Here is a 21,891-nt window from a genome sequence, read left to right as displayed (position 1 = left end):
CCCAGATCCACTGTGCTAGCTGGGATGGGACAACATTCCACAGGCCACAATCAACAGCTTGATCAACTCTATGCAAAAGAGATGTGTCCCGGAGGAGACAGCGACCCCTTCTCATGTAATGGGGTAGGGCCATCCCAAGGATCCCAGAATGCACGGAAGGTGTTAGTTGGGGAACAGGAAGTTCCGGACAGAAGCACACCATTCTTCAGAATAAAGAAAGCGCCAAAACGGTGCAGTCAAGAAGATAACCTTTGTGTCCGTTTATATTTATTACTACAGGTATGTAATAGGTTTAAACTTTCTAATATCGAAATAATATGTCATACCATTTTAGGTAACACATCCGTTAATGTATTATCACGTTTGATAAAGTTTGATGTGTTATTTTTTTGTCAAACTGAGTGAAGAACGTGATAACTATTTTACAAGTTACATAGTGTTAAAGTTGCGTCAATTCGATCTGGTATCAGAACAAAATAGTCAGCACATAGTAACTTCAGATTTAGTTGTACTTTAATTAATGCAAACACTTGAATGGTAAATGGGTGGCTCGTATATACGGGCTCTCTAACACCTCGCAGGGCAAACAAAGAACTGGTAATGGGGTGAGTATAATTTGTGGAACATTCCAACAGGAATCTGTTCCAAAAACTTCTAAAGTACAAGGTTGCCAACAAACAACGCATCCAAAGTAGCATGATCAATTCACCTAGCTAACTAGTTGCCAAATACGCATCAACTCACCACGTAGCTTATTCCCTAATGTTTGTCCATAGGCTACCAGAGTGAGAACAGACATTTTTCGGGAATAAACGCGGTGAGTGAAAAACGTAATTAAATAGCCCTTATTCTGCCGCTATACAACTTTGTATATACTAAGTTGATGGAACGTTCCACAAATTATACCCACCCCTGGTAATGACATCACATGTTTTTCCTTAAATACTGGACAGACTTAGTTCCCTCTCCATGAGGGCCTGTCATAGTAGAGGCTAGAATATGGTTTAGACTTATTCTAGCCTATCGTTGGCGTACAGGTTGGTCCCAACCTCTAGACGCACTCCTGTTTCCTGGCGTTGTTGTTGTCTCTGGCGGATGTCTCATCTTGTGACTGCAAAATGCACAGTTCTCTAAAACCCTTACACCCCCCTGCATATACCTTTCACCCATATCCTGCTATTACTATTGCTATTATTCTACAGAAAAGCTCTTGCAAAACCCTGTTTTAAAGCATCAGCATTCTGTCCACATGACCCACCATCACATGAGCCACTTCCTCTAACATATAGCAGTATTCAATTATCTTATAGTTAATAAACTTATCATTATAGCATCTGTGTTATATTATATAGGTTATGCAAACAAATTGTTATAATATATAGTATATGCACACAAATAGTTGGTCAAACCCTAACAATAGTTAGCCTTTGGGGTTTGTCTGAGTGGATGTACATCGTTTTCTCAAGGTAATTTCATAAAGAATATATTTACTTGAGATTTCTGAATTCGTTTTACATGTTATTAGTTTTGTGTAAAATTCACGAGCTGGTAAAATGGCGGCGCCCCTCGGTTTGCGTCAACAGACTTCAGTCCAGGCAGTGAGGGTGCAGCAGAGAGACACCATTTCACGGTCACATTACTGTTTTGAAGCTGAATGTAATGATTATCAGTTTTCTACATGTGTACTAACATTCAGATCCTTTAAGTTATCGTTGTCTTTAAATATTACTATGGTCTGTACGGAAATCCTTTTGGTTTATGATTTAAATAATACAGTGAAGAAAAGGTTATTCAGGAAAATAGTACATAGTGCTGCCTAAAATATTCTGCAACCTTGTACTAAATAGTTTTTGAGTCATTTATGCATTTATGTGAATTCAGGAAGTCTACCATAGATTAAGAGCTGATTTAAAGCGTCAACTTTGTCTAATGTGAATGAATTCATATTTTGTTGTCAATGTTGAGCTACCAGATCTATGGAAATGAGATCAGTGTTTGACTTGGACAGGAGCTCACCGGAGCTGAGTACCTGCACCTCAATTAAAGTACCTGTTATAGAATATTAGCTCAAAGTATTGTGGCGCTCCTGCCCTTAAATATAAACAATATTTTTTGAGAGTAAAGAAAGTGAACTGAGAAGACTAAGTTTTGTGTCTGTTTCTCTTTATTACTACAGGCCGACTAGAATTAAGTCAGTCCGGTAACATCAACAGTGAAGACAAACCCAGCCTGCCTCTCTCCTTCCACACTGAGTCCAAACCTACAGTCACTGGGTCCTGATTGTGACAGTGGAGCCCAGTTTGCACTGCAGGATCCAGAGATGGCATCAGTGAAGCTGGAAGACTGCAGTCAAACACTGGAGCTGAATGTCAACATTAAAGATGAAGAAGAGGAGGAGAACATTGGGAAATCTGTTTCTCATGGTAAGCACAGGTTCTATCTAACTAAGTTTGTGTTATTCATTCCAACGTCCCACTGTGTATGAAAAGTTGCTGTAGGACTGTTTCATGATGAACTGTTTCAATGAGAAGGTGGATGTTATTTCATGCTACTGACACTTGCATGGTTTGACACCAGTATTGTCAGCATTTTGTTTTATTCACTGGGTTATCTGGAGTGATCAGAGAGTAGACTAAAGAAGTGAAGTAGACAAACTGCCAGTGTTTTAAAGTTCTATGAAATGAGTCTGTGTAGTTACTAACCCTTGTGATAGTGAGTGGAGGATGATATTGCTCATAATTTTCATGACTTATGAGATACTTTTATAGTAGTTTTATTCCCCATTGTATTGCACAGCCTACTGATATGAATACATACAGTACCAGCCTACTGATATGAATACATACAGCACCCGCCTACTGATATGAATACATACAGTACCAGCCTACTGATATGAATACATACAGTAACCGCCTACTGATATGAATACATACAGTAACCGCCTACTGATATGAATACATACAGTAACCGCCTACTGATATGAATACATACAGCACCCGCCTACTGATATGAATACATACAGCACCCGCCTACTGATATGAATTCATACAGCACCCGCCTACTGATATGAATACATACAGTACCAGCCTACTCATATGAATACATACAGTGCATTCGCAAAGTATTTAGACCCCTTGACTTTTTCCACATTTTGTTACGTTACAGCCTTATTCTAAAATGGATTAAATAAATGTTCCTTGTCAATCTACATTTGACATTTTTTTACATTTTAGTCATTTTTAGCAGAAGCTCTTATCCAGAGCGAATTACAGTAGTGAATGCATATATTTCATACATTTTTTTTCTCCGTACTGGTCCCCCGTGGGAAGCGAACCCACAACCCTGGTGTTGCAAACACCATGCTCTACCAACTGAGCCACACGGGACCTACACACAATACCCCATAATGACAATGCAAAAACAGGTTTTTAGAAATCTTTTCACATTTATGAAATATTTAAAACAGAAATACCTTATTTACACAAGTATTCAGACTCTTTGCTAGGAGACTCGACATTGAGATCATATGCATCCTGTTTCCGTTGATCATTCTTGAGATATTTCTATAACTTGATTGTTGTCAACCTGTGGTAAATTCAGTTGATTGGACATGATTTGGAAAGGCACACACCTGTCTATATAAGGTCCCATGTTTGACAGTGCATGTCAGAGCAAAAACCAAGCCATGAGGTTTAAGGAATTGTCCGTAGAGCTCCATGAAAGGAAAAATTCACAAGCTCGTAAAATGGCGGCGCCCACTCGATCTGCATCAACAGACTTCAGTGCAGGCAGTGTGGATGCAGCAGAGAGAGACAATTTTACGGTTGCACTACTGTTTTGAAGCCAAATGTAATGATTATCGGTTTTCTACATGTGTACTAATCTTCAGACACGTTGTTTCTGTCTTTATTTATAAATGTTACTATGGTGTGAACAGGAAATACAATTGGTTTTTGAAGTAATACAGTGAAATACAAGGTTAAGGAAAATAGCACGTAGTGCTACCGGAAACAAACTGTAACCTTGTACTAAATTGTTTTTGAGTCATTTATGCATTTATCTACTATAGGTTAAGTATTGTCTCAAAAGTATTGTGAAGCTCCTACACCTAAATGTAAACAGTACCGGCACCCAAAATGAGTATCGGCAACTATTTCAGTCCAAGTCCAGCACTGAATTAGATAATTGAACAAGAAAAAATAGAATATATTTTTAGAGAATAAAGAAAGTGCCAGAACTTAAGACAATAATGTTTGTGTCTGTTTCTCTTATACCACTTGCCGACTCAGGTATGAGGCCGGTAACATCAACAGTGAGGACAAACCCAGCCTGCCTCTCTCCTTCCACACTGAGTCCAAACCTACAGTCACTGGGTCCTGATAATGACAGTGGAGGCCAGTTTTTACAGCATGATCCAGAGATGGCATCAGTGAAGCTGGAAGACTGCAGTCAAACACTGAAGCTGAATGTCAACATTAAAGATGAAGAAGAGGAGGAGAAGATTGGGAAATCTGTTAGTCATGGTAAGAGCAGGTTCTATTTAACTTAGTTTGTTGTTCGTTCCAATTTCCCACTGTGCATGACAAGTTGCAGTAGAATGAGTGTGTAGTTACTAACCCTTGTGATGTTGAGTTGATGATATATATATATATATATATCTCATCATTTTCATGACTTATGAGATACTTTAGTAGTTTCTTATTCCCCTTTTGTATTGCACAGCCTACTTACATGAATACGTACACGTAGCCTAGTGTTTAGATCGTTTTGCCAGTAAACGAAAGGCTGCTGGATTGAATCCCCGAGCTGCCAAGTTAAAAATGGGTCGTTCTGCCCCTGAGCAAGGCAGGTAACCCCTGGGCGCCAGAGATGTGGATGTCGATTATGGCAGCCCCCCGCAACTCTCTGATTCAGAGGTTGGGTTAAATGCGGAAGACACATTTCATTTGAATGCATTCATTTGTACAACTGACTAGGTATCCCCCTCTCCCATTCAGAAAGTATTTAGACCCCTTGACTTTTTCCACATTTTGTTACCTTACAGCCTTATTCCAAAATGTATTAAATAAAAAATGTTCCTCATCAATCTACACACAATACCCCATAATGACAAAGCAAATCTGTTTTTAGAAATGTTTTCACCTTTTATACTTAAAAAAAACAAATACCATATTTACATAAGTATTCAGACCCTTTGCTATGAGACTCGACATTAAGCTCAGGTGCATCCTGTTTCCATTAGATATGTTTCTACAACTTGATTGTTGTCAACCTGTGGTAAATTCAATTGATTGGACAGGATTTGGAAAGGCACACACCTGTCTATATAAGGTCCCACAGTTGACAGTGCATGTCAGAGCAAAAACCAAGCCATGAGGTCGAAGGAATTGTCCGTAGAGCTCCATGGAAGGAAAAATTCACAAGCTGGTAAAATGGCAGCGCCCACTCAGTCTGCGTCAACCGACTTCAGTGCAGGCAGTGTGGGTGCCGCAGAGAGACAATTTTACGGTTGCACTACTGTTTTGACATGAAATGTAATGATTATTGGTTTTCTACATGTGTACAATTATTCAGACACATTTGTCCGTAGAGCTTCATGAAAGGATTATGTCGAGGCACAGATCTGGGGGAGGGTACCAAAACATTTCTGCAGTGTTTTTATTAAAATGTTTATTTAACTAGTCAAGTCGGTTAAGAACAAATTCTTATTTACAATGACTGCCTAACCCGGATGACGCTGGTTCCATTGTGCGCCGCCCTATGGGACTCCCAATCACGGCCGGTTGTGATGCAGCCTGGAATCGAACCAGTGTCTGTAGTGACGCCTCTAGCACTGAGATGCCTTAGACTGCTGCGCCACACGGGAGCCCCTTGAAGCGTTGAAGGTCCCCAAGAACACAGTGGCCTCCATCATTCATTATTTTTTTTACACATATTTATTAGTTCCAATTAGGACAATCAACAATTACAGAAATACTGTTTTATTTTGATGCAGCCAGAGGAATTGATTGAAATAGATGAAGGAATTTGGGCAGAATATTAATCTTAATGATATTTATTCTACCAGTAACGGATACAAGCAGTAATGTTCATCTGTTGATGGATTATGTTACACTCGTTACCATTGGTTCATCATTTGTTGAGCTCAAGGAGCTAATTTCTGGTGTGATTTTAATACCAAGATATGTGAAACCTTGTTCTGTATTCACAACTAGATGCTGTACAACTGGATTCAGTCTCTCTTGCTTGTTGAGGAAAAGGATGGAAGATTTGGTTTTATTAACTTTAAGCCCAGAAAATGTATAACATTTTTATTAATTAAATTGGAGAGGGAAGAGATCTTTAGATCTGTTAGGAATAAGAGGGTATCATCAGCATACAGGGCCACTCAATGTTCAAAATCTGTTTTAATTCCACTAATTGACGGTTGGGCCCTTACTGCAATGGCAAAGGGTTCTATAGCTAACAGAAAAAGTCCTGGACTGTCTGGACATCCTTGTCTCGTGCCCCGATAAATTTTAAAAGGTTGTGATTTGAAGTTGTTAGTGGCAACATCTGTAGTGGGGTCGGTATATCATATCTTAATCCGTTTTACGGAAGTAGTTCCCAAATCTCTTAAGCACTTCAAATAAGACCACTCAACTCTATGGAATGCCTTCTCTGCATCAAGTGAGCGTATTGCAGTATCAGAGGACCCTTGACATGTGCACTGTGTTTTAGTACTCTCCTCACATTGTGAAAACCTTGATGGTTTTTCACGAAGCCATTTTTGGTCTTGGTGTATTAGATATGGGAGCACTCTGTCCAATCTCCTGGCCAAGGCTTTAGCACTAATTCTTGAGTCGGAGTTCAGAGGAGAAATCGGTCTAACTTACACATTTTGTTGGGGATTTATCAGGCTTCAGAATGAGAGTAAAACACTCCTTAGAGAGGAAGGGAAGCAACCTTGCTGAAAGGATTCAGCATACAATGCATTGGGAAATTATTCAGACCCCTTGACTTTTTCCATATTTTGTTACGTTACAGGCTTATTATAAAATATATTAAATTGTTTCTGTCCCCCACCAATCTACACACAATACCCCATAATGATAAAGCAAAAACAGGTTTTTAAATTTTTTACCAAATGTAAAAAGAAATCACAAATATGGAAATATAACATTTACATAAGTATTCAGACCCTTTACCCAGTACTTTGTTGAAGCACCTTTGACAGCGATTACAGCCTTGAAGCTTTAGTATGACGCTACAAGCTTGGCACACCTGTGAATGCACAAAGATCCCATGACAAGATCCTGAGGGCCGTTGTCCTGCCATTCATCTGCTGCCATCACCTCATGTTTCAGCATGACAACGCACAGCCCCAAGTCGCAAGGATCTGTACACAATTGAAAGTGCTGAACATGTCCCAATTCTTCCATGGCCTGCGTACTCACCTGTCATGTCACCCTTTGAGCATGTTTGGGATGGTCTGGATTGATGTCTACGACAGCTTGTTCCAGTTCCCGCCAATATCTGGGAATTTCGCACAGCCATTGAAGAGCAGCGGGACAACATTCCACAGGCCACAATCAACAACCTGATGTGTCCCAGTGGAGGCAGCAGCAGCTACCCACTTCTCCAGTGCTTAATTTGTTAATTGGGAGGTGCTGGACCCAAAAGTGAGCCTGAGAGGGGGGGTCTGAGGTACCAGAGCACATATTAAATAAAATACCTTTATAATAAAGCATTGGTTGCATTATCATGGCTTTAGCGTACTGGCATAGAGCAGTGGTGTGGCTCCGCTTGCAGATGTTGCACACATGGAGTACATTTATTGTAGCCTAGAGTCTGGGGAAAAATGTGGGCGTTTTGTAAATGGATTTCATGCAGTTCTACATAATTTTAGTTCACTGGAGACTTTTGCAGAATCCTTTTTAATACCTCACAGATGACCAAAATGACAGACTACTTTGACACTGAGATCAATAAAAACGACCTTGTCTCTAATCCATCAATAGCCTAGGCCAGGTGTGAGGAGAAACACATTGTACAATATGAGGAGGAAGTTATAGTCCTAAACAAGCTTTACAGTTTCACTGACTCACCCAATGATGTGCGGCTCACTCACCGGCCAAAAGCTCATCTCTCTCTTGCTTTACTTTGTAAAACAGTGCTGTTTGCTCAATAGGCCTATTTGGAAGTTGATAACTTGGTAACATACAGACAGATTAGTATTTTATTTTCAGCAGGATCCATTTGCTTTACAACCTGTGTTTTCCAGTGACTGTATTCGAAATATTGCTAAAGGCCTGTTTTGGCTGCATGCTGTTCACTGACAGATTTGCCACACGTTCCTGACTGTAGTCATGCCTTGTGATTTGGCTACACACAATCCACAGCTAGGCTATTTTATTTAAATTAGCTATTGATCCTCTGTAGCTAAATACTCCTGGTGTAGTTTTGGGAATTATTTCATTTCTTTCTGAACAGACTGCAGAGTGCTGCAGCAACACACTTCTCGCAGCTATTATTCTATCAGGAAATAAATGAAGAAGTGCAATGCTGGAGAGATGAGTTGCTGGCTCATGTCTATAACAGCACAGAGAGGGAGAGAGAGCATAGAAAGTGAATCTCATTTTAGTTCTGTGAGAGATACAGGCGTGCTTCTCTCTCACCACAGCAATGGCCACGCCTTGGTCTAAATAGGCTACAATGTTGCACACACCATAAACCTGGGACGGCCCAACATTAATACATTCTTAGAATATCAGGCACGTTTTCACATTACGTTTTTTAGGTGGCATGACAATTACAGAGGAATCCAAATGTAGGTTTTATTAGGATTTTTACATTGCAAACAGTGGAAATATTTTTTCATGCCACGAGGTAGGCTACCTGATCCTGGCAAACGGGTTCCTGGAACGAAAGACTACAAAACTGAGATCCGGCTCAAATTAAGCACCGACCTTTTCATATTATGGGGTAGGGCCATCCCAAGGATCCCTGAATGCATGGACGGTTGCACCAAAGATTGTTTATAACTAAACCAAGATAGACCACAGCCGGTCGTTTCCAATGGGAACAGATGAGTCATGGCGGGCAGTGCCAAGCACGAGTTCCTATTTGCGCATTCTAGCACACGACCTGCATATTTCTGTTAGGGAACGCCTCTGTGAAGAACTCGTGTGCAATAACTCAATTCGCATCAGTGTTCCTTCTAAATAACGTGATTATTTAAAATTTTTGCACAGGGTAAAGTCTACAAATCTTAGTCCACTCTGTTCACAACAGATTTTAGTTTTGGTAACAGAGAACTGTATTAAGATCAGATGTTTCATCGATTAGAACATTTGCAGAATGTCGGCCAAAATCCATCTCGCTCCATCTTCTCCCACTGCCGGCCAGTGGGCTTCCTCTCACTACCATATTTGGCAGTGAGTGGAAACGCTAAGCGGATGCTTCACATTTATACTTCTGGTGAAATATCTGTCTCATTGTTCTATCTGTAGCTGCACTGTGGTAGTGGGGGAACAGTAAGTTCCGGACAGGCACGCACCATTCTTCAGAATAAAGAAAGCGCCAGATCAGTGCAGTTTCTATTTATTACTACATATATATATACACATATTACTACTAGGTAACAAATCCGTTAAGGTATTATCACGTTTGGTAATGTGTTTTTTTGTTTTTTTTGTCAGATCAAGTGAATGTGAAACTATTTTAAGTCACGCAGCTGGAAACTGTTTGTCTGAATGGATGTACATAATTTCTTCAAGGTCATTTAATAAAAAATCGATTTCTGAGTTTGTTTTGCATGCTATTGGTTTTGTGTGAAATTCACAAGCTGGTAACATGGTGGTGTCCATTCTATCTGCGTCAACAGACTTCAATGCTGGTGCAGAGACAATTTCACGGTCGCACTACAGTTTTGAAGCTGAATGCAATGATTATCATATGTGGTAATATTCAGACACATTCAGTTCTATATTTATCTGTAAATTATGGTGTGAATGGGAAATGTGATTGGTTTTTGATGTGAAATACAGTGAAGATGAGGTTATTCAGGAAGATGGTACATAATGCTGCCTGAAACAAACTGCAACCTTGTACTAAATGGTTTTTGAGTCATTTATGCATTTGGGAAATCTACTCTAGGTTAAGTTAATTTACGTTATGTAGACTAATTTTAAAGCGTGTACTTTGTCCAATTTGAATGAATTAATGTTTTGTTACCTACCTCATCTTTTGAAATTAGATGGACAGGAGCTGAGTACCGACACCTCAAATTTCTACTGCTTGAGCTCATGTTCCTCTTATAGAATATTAGCTCAACAGTATTGTGGAGCTCCTGCACCTAAATATAAACGGTACCGGCACCTATTTCAGTCCAAGTCGAGCACTGAATTACATAATCGAACAACAAGAAGAAATATAATATATATTTTTGAGAGTAAAGAAAGTGTCTGAACTGTCAAGACAATAACTTTTTTTTTCTGTTACTCGTTGTTAATATAGAACGACTAGAATTAAGTCTGAAGCCGGTAACATCAACATTGAGGACAAACCCAGCCTGCCTCTCTCCTTCCACACTGAGTCCAAACCTACAGTCACTGGGTCTTGATTGTGACATTGGAGCCCAGTTTGCACTGCAGGATCCAGAGATGGCATCAGTGAAGCTGGAAGACTGCAGTCGAACACTGGAGCTGAATGTCTACATTAAAGATGAAGAAGTGGAGGAGAAGATTGGGAAATATCTTACTCATGGTAAGAGCAGGTTCTGTCTAACTAAGTTTGTTGTTCATTCCAACTTCCCACTGTGCAGGAAAAGTTGCTGTATAACTGTTTCATGATGAACTGTTACAATGAGAAGGTAGATGTTATTTAATTCTACTGATACACTGGGCTATCTGGAGTGATCAGAGAGTAGACTAAAGAAATGAAGTAGACAAACTGCCAGTGTTTTAAAGTTCTATGATAAGTGTCTGTGTAGTTTCTAACCCTTGTGATAGTGAGTGGAGGACTCTTACCCACTTTTATGTTGTTATGTAGTTTAATTCCCCTTTTGTATTGTACAGCCTACTGATATGAATACATATGTCACCCGGTACAGCCAGAAGAGGACTGGCCACCTCTTTGAGCCTGGTTCCTCTCTGCATTTCTTCCAAGGATCCTGCTTTCTAGGGAGTTTTTCCTGGCCACTGTGCTTCTACATCAGCATTGCTTGCTCTTTGGGGATTTTAGTCTGGGTTTCTGTAATGCACTTTGACATTTGCTGATGTAAAAAGGGCTTCATAATATACATTTGATTGACATGTATTAGAGGTCGACCGATTATGATTTTTCAACGCCGATACCGATTATTGGAGGACCCCAAAAAAAGCCGATACCAATTAATCGGCCAATATTTTTATTTTTTTATTTAGTTATTTGTAATAATGACAATTACAACAATACTGAATGAACACTGATTTTAACTTAATATAATACATAAATAAAATCAATTTAGCCTCAAATAAATAATGAAACATGTTCAATTTGGTTTAAATAATGCAAAAACTAAGTGTTGGAGAAGAAAGTAAAAGTACAATATGTGCCATGTAAAAAAGCTAACGTTTAAGTTCCTTGCTCAGAACATGAGAACATATGAAAGCTGGTGGTTCCTTTTAAAATGAGTCTTCAATATTCCCAGGTAAGAAGTTTTAGGTTGTAGTTATTATAGGAATTATAGGACTATTTCTCTCTATACGATTTGTATTTCATATACCTTTGACTATTGGATGTTCTTATAGGCACTTTAGTATTGCCAGTGTAACAGTATAGCTTCCGTCCCTCTCCTCGCTCCTACCTGGGCTTGAACCAGGAACACATCGACAAAAGCCACCCTCGAAGCAGCGTTAGCCATGTAGAGCAAGGTGAAACAACTACTCCAAGTCTCAGAGCGAGTGACGTTTGAAACGCTATTAGCGCGCACCCGGCTAACTAGCTAGCCATTTCACATCGGTTACACCAGCCTAATCTTGGGAGTTGACAGGCTTGAAGTCATAAACAGCGCAATGCATTGCGAAGGGCTGCTGGCAAAAAGCACGAAAGTGCTATTTTGAATGAATGCTTACGAGCCTTCTGCTGCCTACCATCGCTCAGTCAGACTGCTCTATCAAATCATAGACTTAATTATAACATAATAACACACAGAAATACGAGCCTTAGGTCATTAATATGGTCGAATCCGGAAACTATCTTCTCAAAAAAAAACGTTATTCCTGTTACATTGCACAACCTTCAATGTTATGTCATAATTACGTAAAATTCTGGCAAATTAGTTCGCAACGAGCCAGGCGGCCCAAACTGTTGCATATACCCTGACTGCATGCAATGAACGCAAAATGACACAATTTCACCTGGTTAATATTGCCTGCTAACCTGGATTTCTTTTAGCTAAATATGCAGGTTTAAAAATATATACTTCTGTGTATTGATTTTAAGAAAGGCATTGATGTTTATGGTTAGGTACAGTCGTGCAACGATTGTGCTTTTTTGCATATGCGCTTTTGTTAAATCATCCCCCATTTGGCGAAGTCGGCTGTCTTTGTTAGGAAGAAATAGTCTTCACAGTTCGCAACGAGCCAGGCGGCCCAAACTGCTGCATATACCCTGACTCTGTTTGCAAGAGAAGTGACACATTTTCCCTAGTTAAAAGAAATGAATGTTAGCAGGCAACATTAACCACCTACGCAACAGCCAGTGTAATCCCGTGGCGCGATTTTCAAATACCTTAGAAATGCTATTACTTCAATTTCTCAAACATATGACTATTTTACACCATTTTAAAGACAAGACTCTCGTTAATCTAACCACACTGTCCGATTTCAAAAAGGCTTTACAACGAAAGCAAAACATTAGATTATGTCAGCAGAGTACCCAGCCAGAAATAATCAGACACCCATTTTTCAAGCTAGCATATAATGTCACAAAAACCCAGAAGACAGCTAAATGCAGCACTAACCTTTGATCTTCATCAGATGACACACCTAGGACATTATGTTATACAATACATGCATGTTTTGTTCAATCAAGTTCATATTTATATCAAAAACCAGCTTTTTACATTAGCATGTGACGTTCAGAACTAGCAAACCTCCGGTGAATTTACTAAATTACTCACGATAAACGTTCACAAAAAACATAACAATTATTTTAAGAATTATAGATACAGAACTCCTTTGTGCAATCGAGGTGTCCGATTTTAAAATAGCTTTTCGGTGAAAGCACATTTTGCAATATTCTCAGTAGATAGCCCAGCCATCACGGCTAGCTATTTAGACACCCACCAAGTTTAGCCCTGACCAAAGTCAGATTTACTATTACAAAAGTTTGATTACCTTTGATGTTCTTCGTCAGAATGCACTCCCAGGACTGCTACTTCAATAACAAATGTTGGTTTGGGCCAAAATAATCCATCGTTATATCCAAATAGCGGCGTTTTGTTCATGCGTTCAAGACACTATCCTAAGTGTAAATAAGGGTCACGAGCATGGCGCAATTCGTGACAAAAAATATCTAAATATTCCATTACCGTACTTCGAAGCAGGTCAACCGCTGTTTAAAATCCATTTTTATGCCATTTTTCTCGTAAAAAAGCGATAATATTCCGACCGGGAATCTGCGTTTAGGTAAACGGAGGAAAGAAAACAAAGCATTCGGTCGACGCGGGCCCCCGCCTGAGTCTCACAGTACTGTAACCAGCCACTACCCAAACGAGCTACTTTTTTTCAGCCAGAGCCTGCAAAGCCACGAATCAGCTTTTTGCCGCCTTCTGAGAGCCTATGGGAGCCGTAGGAAGTGTCACGTTATAGCAGAGATCCTCAGTCTTCAATAAACAGAGGCAAGAAGAACGACACCTTGTCAGACAGGCCACTTCCTGCATGAAATCTTCTCAGGTTTTTGCCTGCCATATGAGTTCTGTTATACTCACAGACACCATTCAAACAGTTTTAGAAACTTTAGGGTGTTTTCTATCCAAAGCCAATAATTATATGCATATTCTAGTTACTGGGCAGGAGTAGTAACCAGATTAAATCGGGTACGTTTTTTATCCAGCCGTGTCAATACTGCCCCCTAGCCCTAACAGGTTAACTAAATATGCAGGTTTAAAAAATATATACTTGTGTATTGATTTTAAGAAAGGCATTGATGTTTATGGTTAGAGCAACGTGTACCTAAGCGATTATATGCAACGCAGGACAGGCTAGATAAACTAGTAATATCATCAACCATGTGTAGTTAACCTGTCTGGGCCAGTGGGACGCTTGCGTCCCACCCTAATCAACAGCCAGTGGAATCGCGTCGCGCTAAATGCAAAACCTCATAAATGCTATAACTTCAATTTCTCAAACATATGACTATTTTACACCGTTTTATAGATACACCTCTCCTGAATCGAACCATGTTGTCCGATTTCAAAAAGGCTTTACAGCAAAAGCAAAACATTAGATTATGTCAGCAGAGTACCCAGCCAGAAATAATCACACAGCCATTTTCAAAGCAACTAGCATGCATCACAAATACCCAAAACACAGCTAAATGCAGCACTAACCTTTGACAACCTTCATCAGATGACACTCCTAGGACATCATGTTACACAACACATGCATTTTTTGTTCGATAAAGTTCATAGTTATATATAAAAACAGCATTTTACATCGGCGCATGACGTTCAGAAAATCTTTTCCCTCAAATGCTTCCGGTGAATTAGCGCTACAATTTACAAAATTACTATTCGAAAATATTGTTAAAATGTAATATTGTCATTCAAAGACTTATAGATTAACATGTCTTGAATGCCAACGCTTTGCCAGATTTAAAAATAACTTTACTGGGAAATCACACTTTGCAATAAACGACGTGGTATGCCCAGAAAAAAAGTCTAGGCTATAAATGTTGGAGCCATCTTGGAACGATCAACTATCAAAAATACTATTGTAAATAATCCCTTAGCTTTGATTATCTTTATCAGAAGGCACTTCTAGGAATCCCAGGTCCATAACAAATGTAGTTTTGTTCAAAAAAGTTAATAATTTATGTCCCAATAGTGTTAGCGCGCTCCGAAGGCTAGTGAAAATGTACCATGTGCGTCTGACTTGTCGTCAGGAATGAGCAAAAAATATATATTTAAGTTTGTTCAAGCATGTCAAATGTTGTATAACATAAATCTTTAGGGGCTTTTTCAACCAGGGCTTCAATAATATTCCGTTGGGACGGTTGCATTGTTTTTCAAAACGTTTCGAAAAGGGAGAGTACCCATGGGCGCCGACGTCACAATGGTAATGGCCCATCCCCTGTGACCAAGTTCCACAGCCTCTCTTTGGGTCAGTTACTACCATAGAAGACTCAAACCACTTTGTAAAGACTGGGGACATCTAGTGGAAGCCATAGGAAGTGCTAAATGATTCACAAGCCCCTGTGTGTTTCAATGGCAAATGTTTGAAGTGATATCCACACATCAGATTTCAGTTTCCTGTCAGGATTTGTCTCAGGGTTTTGACTGCCATATGAGTTCTGTTATACTCACAGACACCATTCAAACAGTTTTAGAAACGTTAGGGTGTTTTCTATCCAAATCAATTATATGCATATTCTAGTTACTGGGCAGGAGTAGTAACCAGATTAAATCGGGTACGTTTTTTTATCCGGCCGTGCAAATACTGCCCCCTATCCCCAACAGGTTAACTAGTGATTATGATTGATTGATTGTTTTTTATAAGGTAAGTTTAATGCTAGCTAGCAACTTACCTTGGCTTCTTACTGCATTCGCGTAACAGGCAGGCTCCTCGTGGAGTGCAATGTAAAGCAGGTGGTTAGAGCGTTGGACTAGTTAACCGTAAGGTTGCAAGATTGAATCCCTGAGCTGACAAGGTAAAAATCTGTCGTTCTGCCCCTGAACAAGGCAGTTAACCCACCGTTTCTAGGCCGTCATTGAAAATAAGAATGTGTTCTTAACTGACTTGCCGAGTTAAATAAAGGTAAAAAAAAATAAAAAATCGGCCAAATCGGCGTCCAAAAATACCGATTTCCGATTGTTACGAAAACTTGAAATCGGCCCTAATTAAATCGGCCATTCTGATTAATCGGTCGACCTCTAACATGTATATCACACCAACTGACTGGTTCTTCTGATGTTGTTCACACAGGACACCGTGTTGAGACATTCTCTACATCCAGAGAGAAACAGCAGGAAGGTCATGGAGCTAAGAGGTCTCACCGCTGCCCACATTGTGAGGAGATTTTCCCAATTCTATCAAAGCTAAAAATACACCTAAAAATACACACAGGAGAGAATCCGTATTCCTGTACTGACTGTGGGAAGAGATTCACAACATCAAGGGCTCTGACAGTTCATCAGAGAGTGCACACTGGAGAGAAGCCTTACTCCTGCCCTGACTGTGGGAAGATTTTCTCTCAACTGGGCCACTTAAAAAGACACGAACATATACATACAGGAGTGAAGCCTTACTCCTGCTCTGACTGTGGGAAGAGTTTCTCTCGACAGGGTTCTTTAAAAGTACATGAACTTATACATACAGGAGTGAAGCCTTACTCCTGCTCTGACTGTGGGAAGAGTTTCTCTCAACTGGGCCACTTAAAAATACATGAAGGTATACATACAGGAGTGAAGCCTTACTCCTGCTCTGACTGTGTAAAATGCTACACAACATCAACTGAGCTAAAACTTCATCAGAGAACACACACAGGAGAGAAGCCTTACTCCTGCTCTGACTGTGGAAAGATTTTCTCTCGACTGGGTCACTTAAAAAGACACGAACATATACATACAGGAGTGAAGCCTTACTCCTGCTCTGACTGTGTAAAATTCTTCACAACATCAACTGCGCAAAAAGTCCATCAGAGAACACACACAGGAGAGAAGCCTTACTCCTGCTCTGACTGTGTAAAATGCTTCACAACATCAACTGCGCAAAAAGTCCATCAGAGAACACACACAGGAGAGAAGCCTTACTCCTGCCCTGACTGTGTAAAATGCTTCACATCATCAACTGAGCTAAAAGTCCATCAGAGAACACACACAGGCGAGAAGCCTTACTCCTGCTCTGACTGTGGAAAGAGTTTCTCTCAACTGGGCGACTTAAAAACACATGAACGTATACATACAGGAGTGAAGCCTTACTCCTGCTCTGACTGTGTAAAATGCTTCACAACATCAACTGCGCAAAAAGTCCATCAGAGAACACACACAGGCGAGAAGCCTTACTCCTGCTCTGACTGTGTAAAATGCTTCACATCATCAACTGAGCTAAAAGTACATCAGAGAACACACACGAGAGAAGCCTTACTCCTGCTCTGACTGTGTAAAATGCTTCACATCATCAACTGAGCTAAAAGTACATCAGAGAACACACAGGCGAGGAGCTTTACTCCTGCTCTGACTGTGGAAAGAGTTTCTCTCAATCGTGCCACTTAATAAGACACCAAGGTAAATTTAAAGGAGAGAAGCCTTACCACAGATCTGACTGTAGAAAATGTTTTTAAAACAACAGCTGAGCTAAAAGGTCATCAGAGAACAGACACAGGAGAGGAGCCTTACTTCTGCTCTTAATTTGGCAAGAGTAACTCGAGTAAAAGTCTAAAAGTATTTGGTTGTAAATATACCTTAGTATCAAAAGTAAAAGTGAATAATTTCAAATTCCTTAAATGAACCTCTACGTGATGGGTGTCCCTTAACCTGGACGGTTGTTGCTAACGTGCGCCAATGTGACTAAAAGGATGTTGTATACAACAGCCAACTTTCCAGGACATAGACATGTTTTTATATGGGCAGAAAGCTTAAATTCTTGTTAGTCTTCTACAGTGTCCAATTTAACATTAGCTGTTACATTGAAAGAATACCATGCTATTGTTTGAGGAGAGTGCACAACAACTTTTATCATGGCAACTGGTTTAATACATTCACCTCTGAAGGTCTATAATGTACTTACATTCAGTAATCTTGCTCTGCTTTGTCATCCTGAAGGTCCCAGAGATAAAATGTAACATCGTTTCATTTGCTAAAATCAATTTTTATGTTCAAATGTAGGAACTGGTTCTACATTTTTAACCCCTGCTGTCTCTGGCACCACACCCACCCTGCCCAGCCATTTAGATTTGTGAAAGTTTGTGTATAAACTAATGGTCCACCATGTATGACATTCCTGGCAGTGTGTAAACTTAAATGTTTTATTTCCATTGCATTTTTGTATGTTCTCTATAGTTTTGTACTTAAATGTATCAATTGACCAATTCAGCACATTTGGGGAAACTCCTGGCAGACTTGATACAGTGCAGTAATGTAATTCTTCACTGGATCAGTCAGAACCTTTGCACACTGCTGCCATCTGGTGGCCAAAATCTAAACCACACCTAGACTCCTATCTGAAAGTATGGGCTTTCTCTTGCATTTCAAAGATGAAAAAGAAAAACACAGGTTTTATTGTTTGTATTATCTTTTACCAGATCTAATGTGTTATTTTCCAACATTAATTTCACATTTCCACACACTTCAAATGGTATCAAGAGTATGCATATCCTTGCTTCAGGTGCTGAGCTACAAGCAGTTAGATTTGGGTATGTTGTTTTAGGTGAAAATGTTTAAAAAAAGTGTACGATCCTTAAGACGTTTTTAAGCAAACCAGACGGCACAATTGTGTGTTTTATTTTTTACATTACGGTAACCAGGGGCACACTCCAACACCATTTACAAGCAAAGCATTTGTGTTTAGTGAGTCCACCAGATCAGAGGCAGTAGGGATGACCAGGGATGTTATCTTGATAAGTGTGTGAATTGGACCATTTTCTGTCCTGCTAATCATAAAAACATTTGAGTTCTTTTGGGTGTCAGGGAAAATGTATGGAGTTAAAAGTATTATTTACTCTAGGAATTTTGTGAAATAAAAGTTAAAGTTGTCAAAAATATAAATAGTAAAGTACAGATGCCCCCAAAAAACGACTTAAATACTTTAAATAATTTTTACTTCAGTACTTTACACCACTGTATGCATCCATGCCGTGTGTCAGGGTGAAGGTGTGTTTTCATGGCACATATTGGGCCCCTTTTTAAAAGTTGAGTAACGTTTGAATGCCACAGAATATCTAAACATCATTGCCAATCAGGTGCCTCCCTTCATGGCAGCAGTGTATCCATCTGCAAATGGATGCTTTTAGCAGGATTATGCCTAATGCCACAAGGTTTGTCCAGGAATGGTTCCAAGAACATTACTTCTTTGTCCATCTGTGGGAGGAGATGGAACGAGCTATTCGGAGTAGATCCATTCCCAGCCAACTTGACACAATTGTAGGAAGCATTGGAGTCAACATGGGCCAGCATCCCTTTGGAACGCACTCAACACCTTGGACAGTCCATGCCCTGACGAATTGAGGCTGTTCCTAGGACAAAGGGGGGTGCAACTCAATATTAGGAAGGTGTTTCAAATATGTTGTACTAGGGATGCACCGATATGACATTTTTGGCCAATACGCTATCCAATATTTTCCTTGCCAAAAGAACGATACCAATAACCGATATTTAACATTTTAGCGGCCTCATAAGCATTCTAGTACAGTTAAATAGTTAACACGGACGCAGTGGTCTGCAAGAGGCGTCACTACAGTCCCTGGTTTGAATCCAGGCTGTATCACATCCAGACGTGATTGAGAGTCCCATAGGGCGGCGCACAATTGGCCCAGTGTCGTCCGGGGTAGGCCGTCCTTGTAAATAAGAATTTTGTTCTTAACTGATTTGCCTAGTTAAGTAAAGTTTACACACACACACACAGTCTTGTATTTGTAACCAATTTAGGACTCCTCACAAATACATACCTTTTGAGGACCATGCTTTCCAGACATCTTAGAATCACAGAAATTACACTCATGAGTTAGAAAACAAATCTATTATGAGGAAATCACCTAAAGTTGCTGACTCCTTGAAAAAAGTTAACTTGTAATTTTACCAACTACTTGACCGTACATTGCAAATCAAATCAAATTGTATTGGTCACATACACATGGTTAGCAGATGTTAATGCGAGTGTAGCGAAATGCTTGTGCTTCTAGTTCCGACCGTGCAGTAATATCTAACAAGTAATCTAACAATTTCACGACAACTACCTTATACACACACAAGTGTAAAGGAATGAATAAGAATATGTACATATAAATCTAAGGATGAGCGATGGCCGTGCGGCATAGGCAAGATGCAGTAGATGGTATAGAGTACAGTATATACATATGAGATGAGTAATGCAGGGTATGTAAACATTATATAAAGTGGCATTGTTTAAGTGACTAGTGATACATTTATTACATCAAATTATTAAAGTGGCTAGAGATTGAATCTGTATGTTGGCAGCAGCCATCGAGAGAATACCTCTTATGAAATCTATAAAAGCTATCCAACTGCCTACGTTTTACCTAATGGAAGCGTAAAATAATTAACAAGTTTAAATTCTCGATATTTGACGTATTCATTCTATTTTATGACTGAAAATATTCATGTTGAAGCCACAATGATGCAACACGGATGGCAACTCAACGGCTGAAGTGTAGTTCTTCTGTAAAGTATTTCAACTGGAACAACCATTTCACTAATGGATTCAATATATCCAAGTAACAGTTTAATAGTTTAGAATGTATTTTTTTTTTCTTTCTGTAACATTCAAAGTCAGCAGGCTTTGTATTCTTGAGACCTTAGTCACTCAAAGTGAACAACCCACCTGGGAAAACTTCCCCCGAACAGAGTGAGATGGAGGACATTCGTCAACTGCCTATGAGCTTAAGTCAAAAAAGTCCCATTAAATCCTCAGAGGTACACCAAGATACCCAGAAGCATCTCATACACTTATTTTCTCTGATCTGCAACTATTCTGTTGTGTACATAGAACTTAGAACTTTACTGCTCTCCAGTCCCTGTTTACTAGCGCTTGGGGAGAAGCAGCAATGCATTTCTGTCTTGTTTTCCAGGCGTTTTTCCCATTCGGATAAAATCTTCAACTGCATCCACCTCTATTGTCGACCAATACCTTTTTGTTTCTTTGGAAAGAGATGACATCATGAATGACTACATTATATAAAGTTTGAGTACAATACAGTACTTGAACATTTCTCTGTATTTACTCTACAAGGTTGCAGCTGTATCTGCAGAGAGTGTGTTGAGGTTAAACTAACAATCCCATCTAAATAACTACATAGAGGATGTGAGAGAAGAATGTGCAATGCTGACATTAAGGCAGACTCAATCTGTATGGAATCTAAGCCCAACAAATTGTTTGCAATGTAAACCTTATAATAAAAGCAATACTTATTAAGTTCCCTCCCCCAAGAAAAACTATGTAAAGCGTGGTAATCCTTCTGTGTTATCATCTATCCTGACACACTAGTTCCCTCCCTCCAGGTAAAGCGTGGTAATCCTTCTGTGTTATCATCTATCCTGACACACTAGTTCCCTCCTCCAGGTAAAACAATGTAAAGCGTGGGAATCCTTCTGTGTTATCATCTATCCTGACACACTAGTTCCCTCCCTCCAGGTAAAACAATGTAAAGCGTGGTAATCCTTCTGTGTTATCATCTATCCTGACACACTAGTTCCCTGCTCCAGGTAAAACAATGTAAAGCGTGGTAATCCTTCTGTGTTATCATCTATCCTGACACACTAGTTCCCTCCCTCCAGGTAAAACAATGTAAAGCGTGGTAATCCTTCTGTGTTATCATCTATCCTGACACACTAGTTCCCTCCCTCCAGGTAAAACAATGTAAAGCGTGGTAATCCTTCTGTGTTATCATCTATCCTAACACACTAGTTCCAGATCTGATGTCTTGACTTGTGTCCAATCCAAACTGAACCGTTCTGTACTGGCATGGTTGGAA

At 39.7% G+C, this 21,891-nt stretch overlaps 1 protein-coding gene across 1 annotated transcript; it reads left to right on the top strand.

Annotated features, from left to right (window-relative positions):
- The first annotated feature begins 145 nt into the window (after nucleotides 1–145).
- LOC106574716 (uncharacterized) lies at nucleotides 146–21,355 on the top strand. The gene is made up of 5 exons (XM_014150731.3): nucleotides 146–279; nucleotides 2,177–2,423; nucleotides 4,290–4,523; nucleotides 10,498–10,746; nucleotides 16,170–21,355. The coding sequence occupies exons 2-5, from the start codon at nucleotides 2,321–2,323 to the stop codon at nucleotides 17,339–17,341; spliced, it is 1,758 nt and encodes a 585-aa protein (XP_014006206.2). The 5' UTR covers nucleotides 146–279; nucleotides 2,177–2,320; the 3' UTR covers nucleotides 17,342–21,355.
- The last annotated feature ends 536 nt before the right edge of the window (nucleotides 21,356–21,891 follow it).

Source organism: Salmo salar, chromosome 16, assembly GCF_965601325.2.
Source record: "Salmo salar chromosome 16, fSalSal1, whole genome shotgun sequence".
Classification (NCBI taxonomy): domain Eukaryota; kingdom Metazoa; phylum Chordata; class Actinopteri; order Salmoniformes; family Salmonidae; genus Salmo; species Salmo salar.
The sequence above is the reverse complement of the archived record's forward strand: the minus strand, read 5'-3'. Positions and strand labels throughout refer to the sequence as shown.

Coding starts and splice junctions, on each gene's coding strand:
- LOC106574716 (XM_014150731.3), top strand. CDS start 2,321: ATGGCATCAGTGAAGCTGGAAGACTGCAGTCAAACACTGGAGCTGAAT. Junction 4,524..10,497: donor TGGGAAATCTGTTAGTCATG/GTAAGAGCAGGT, acceptor TTGTTAATATAG/AACGACTAGAATTAAGTCTG. Junction 10,747..16,169: donor TGGGAAATATCTTACTCATG/GTAAGAGCAGGT, acceptor TTGTTCACACAG/GACACCGTGTTGAGACATTC.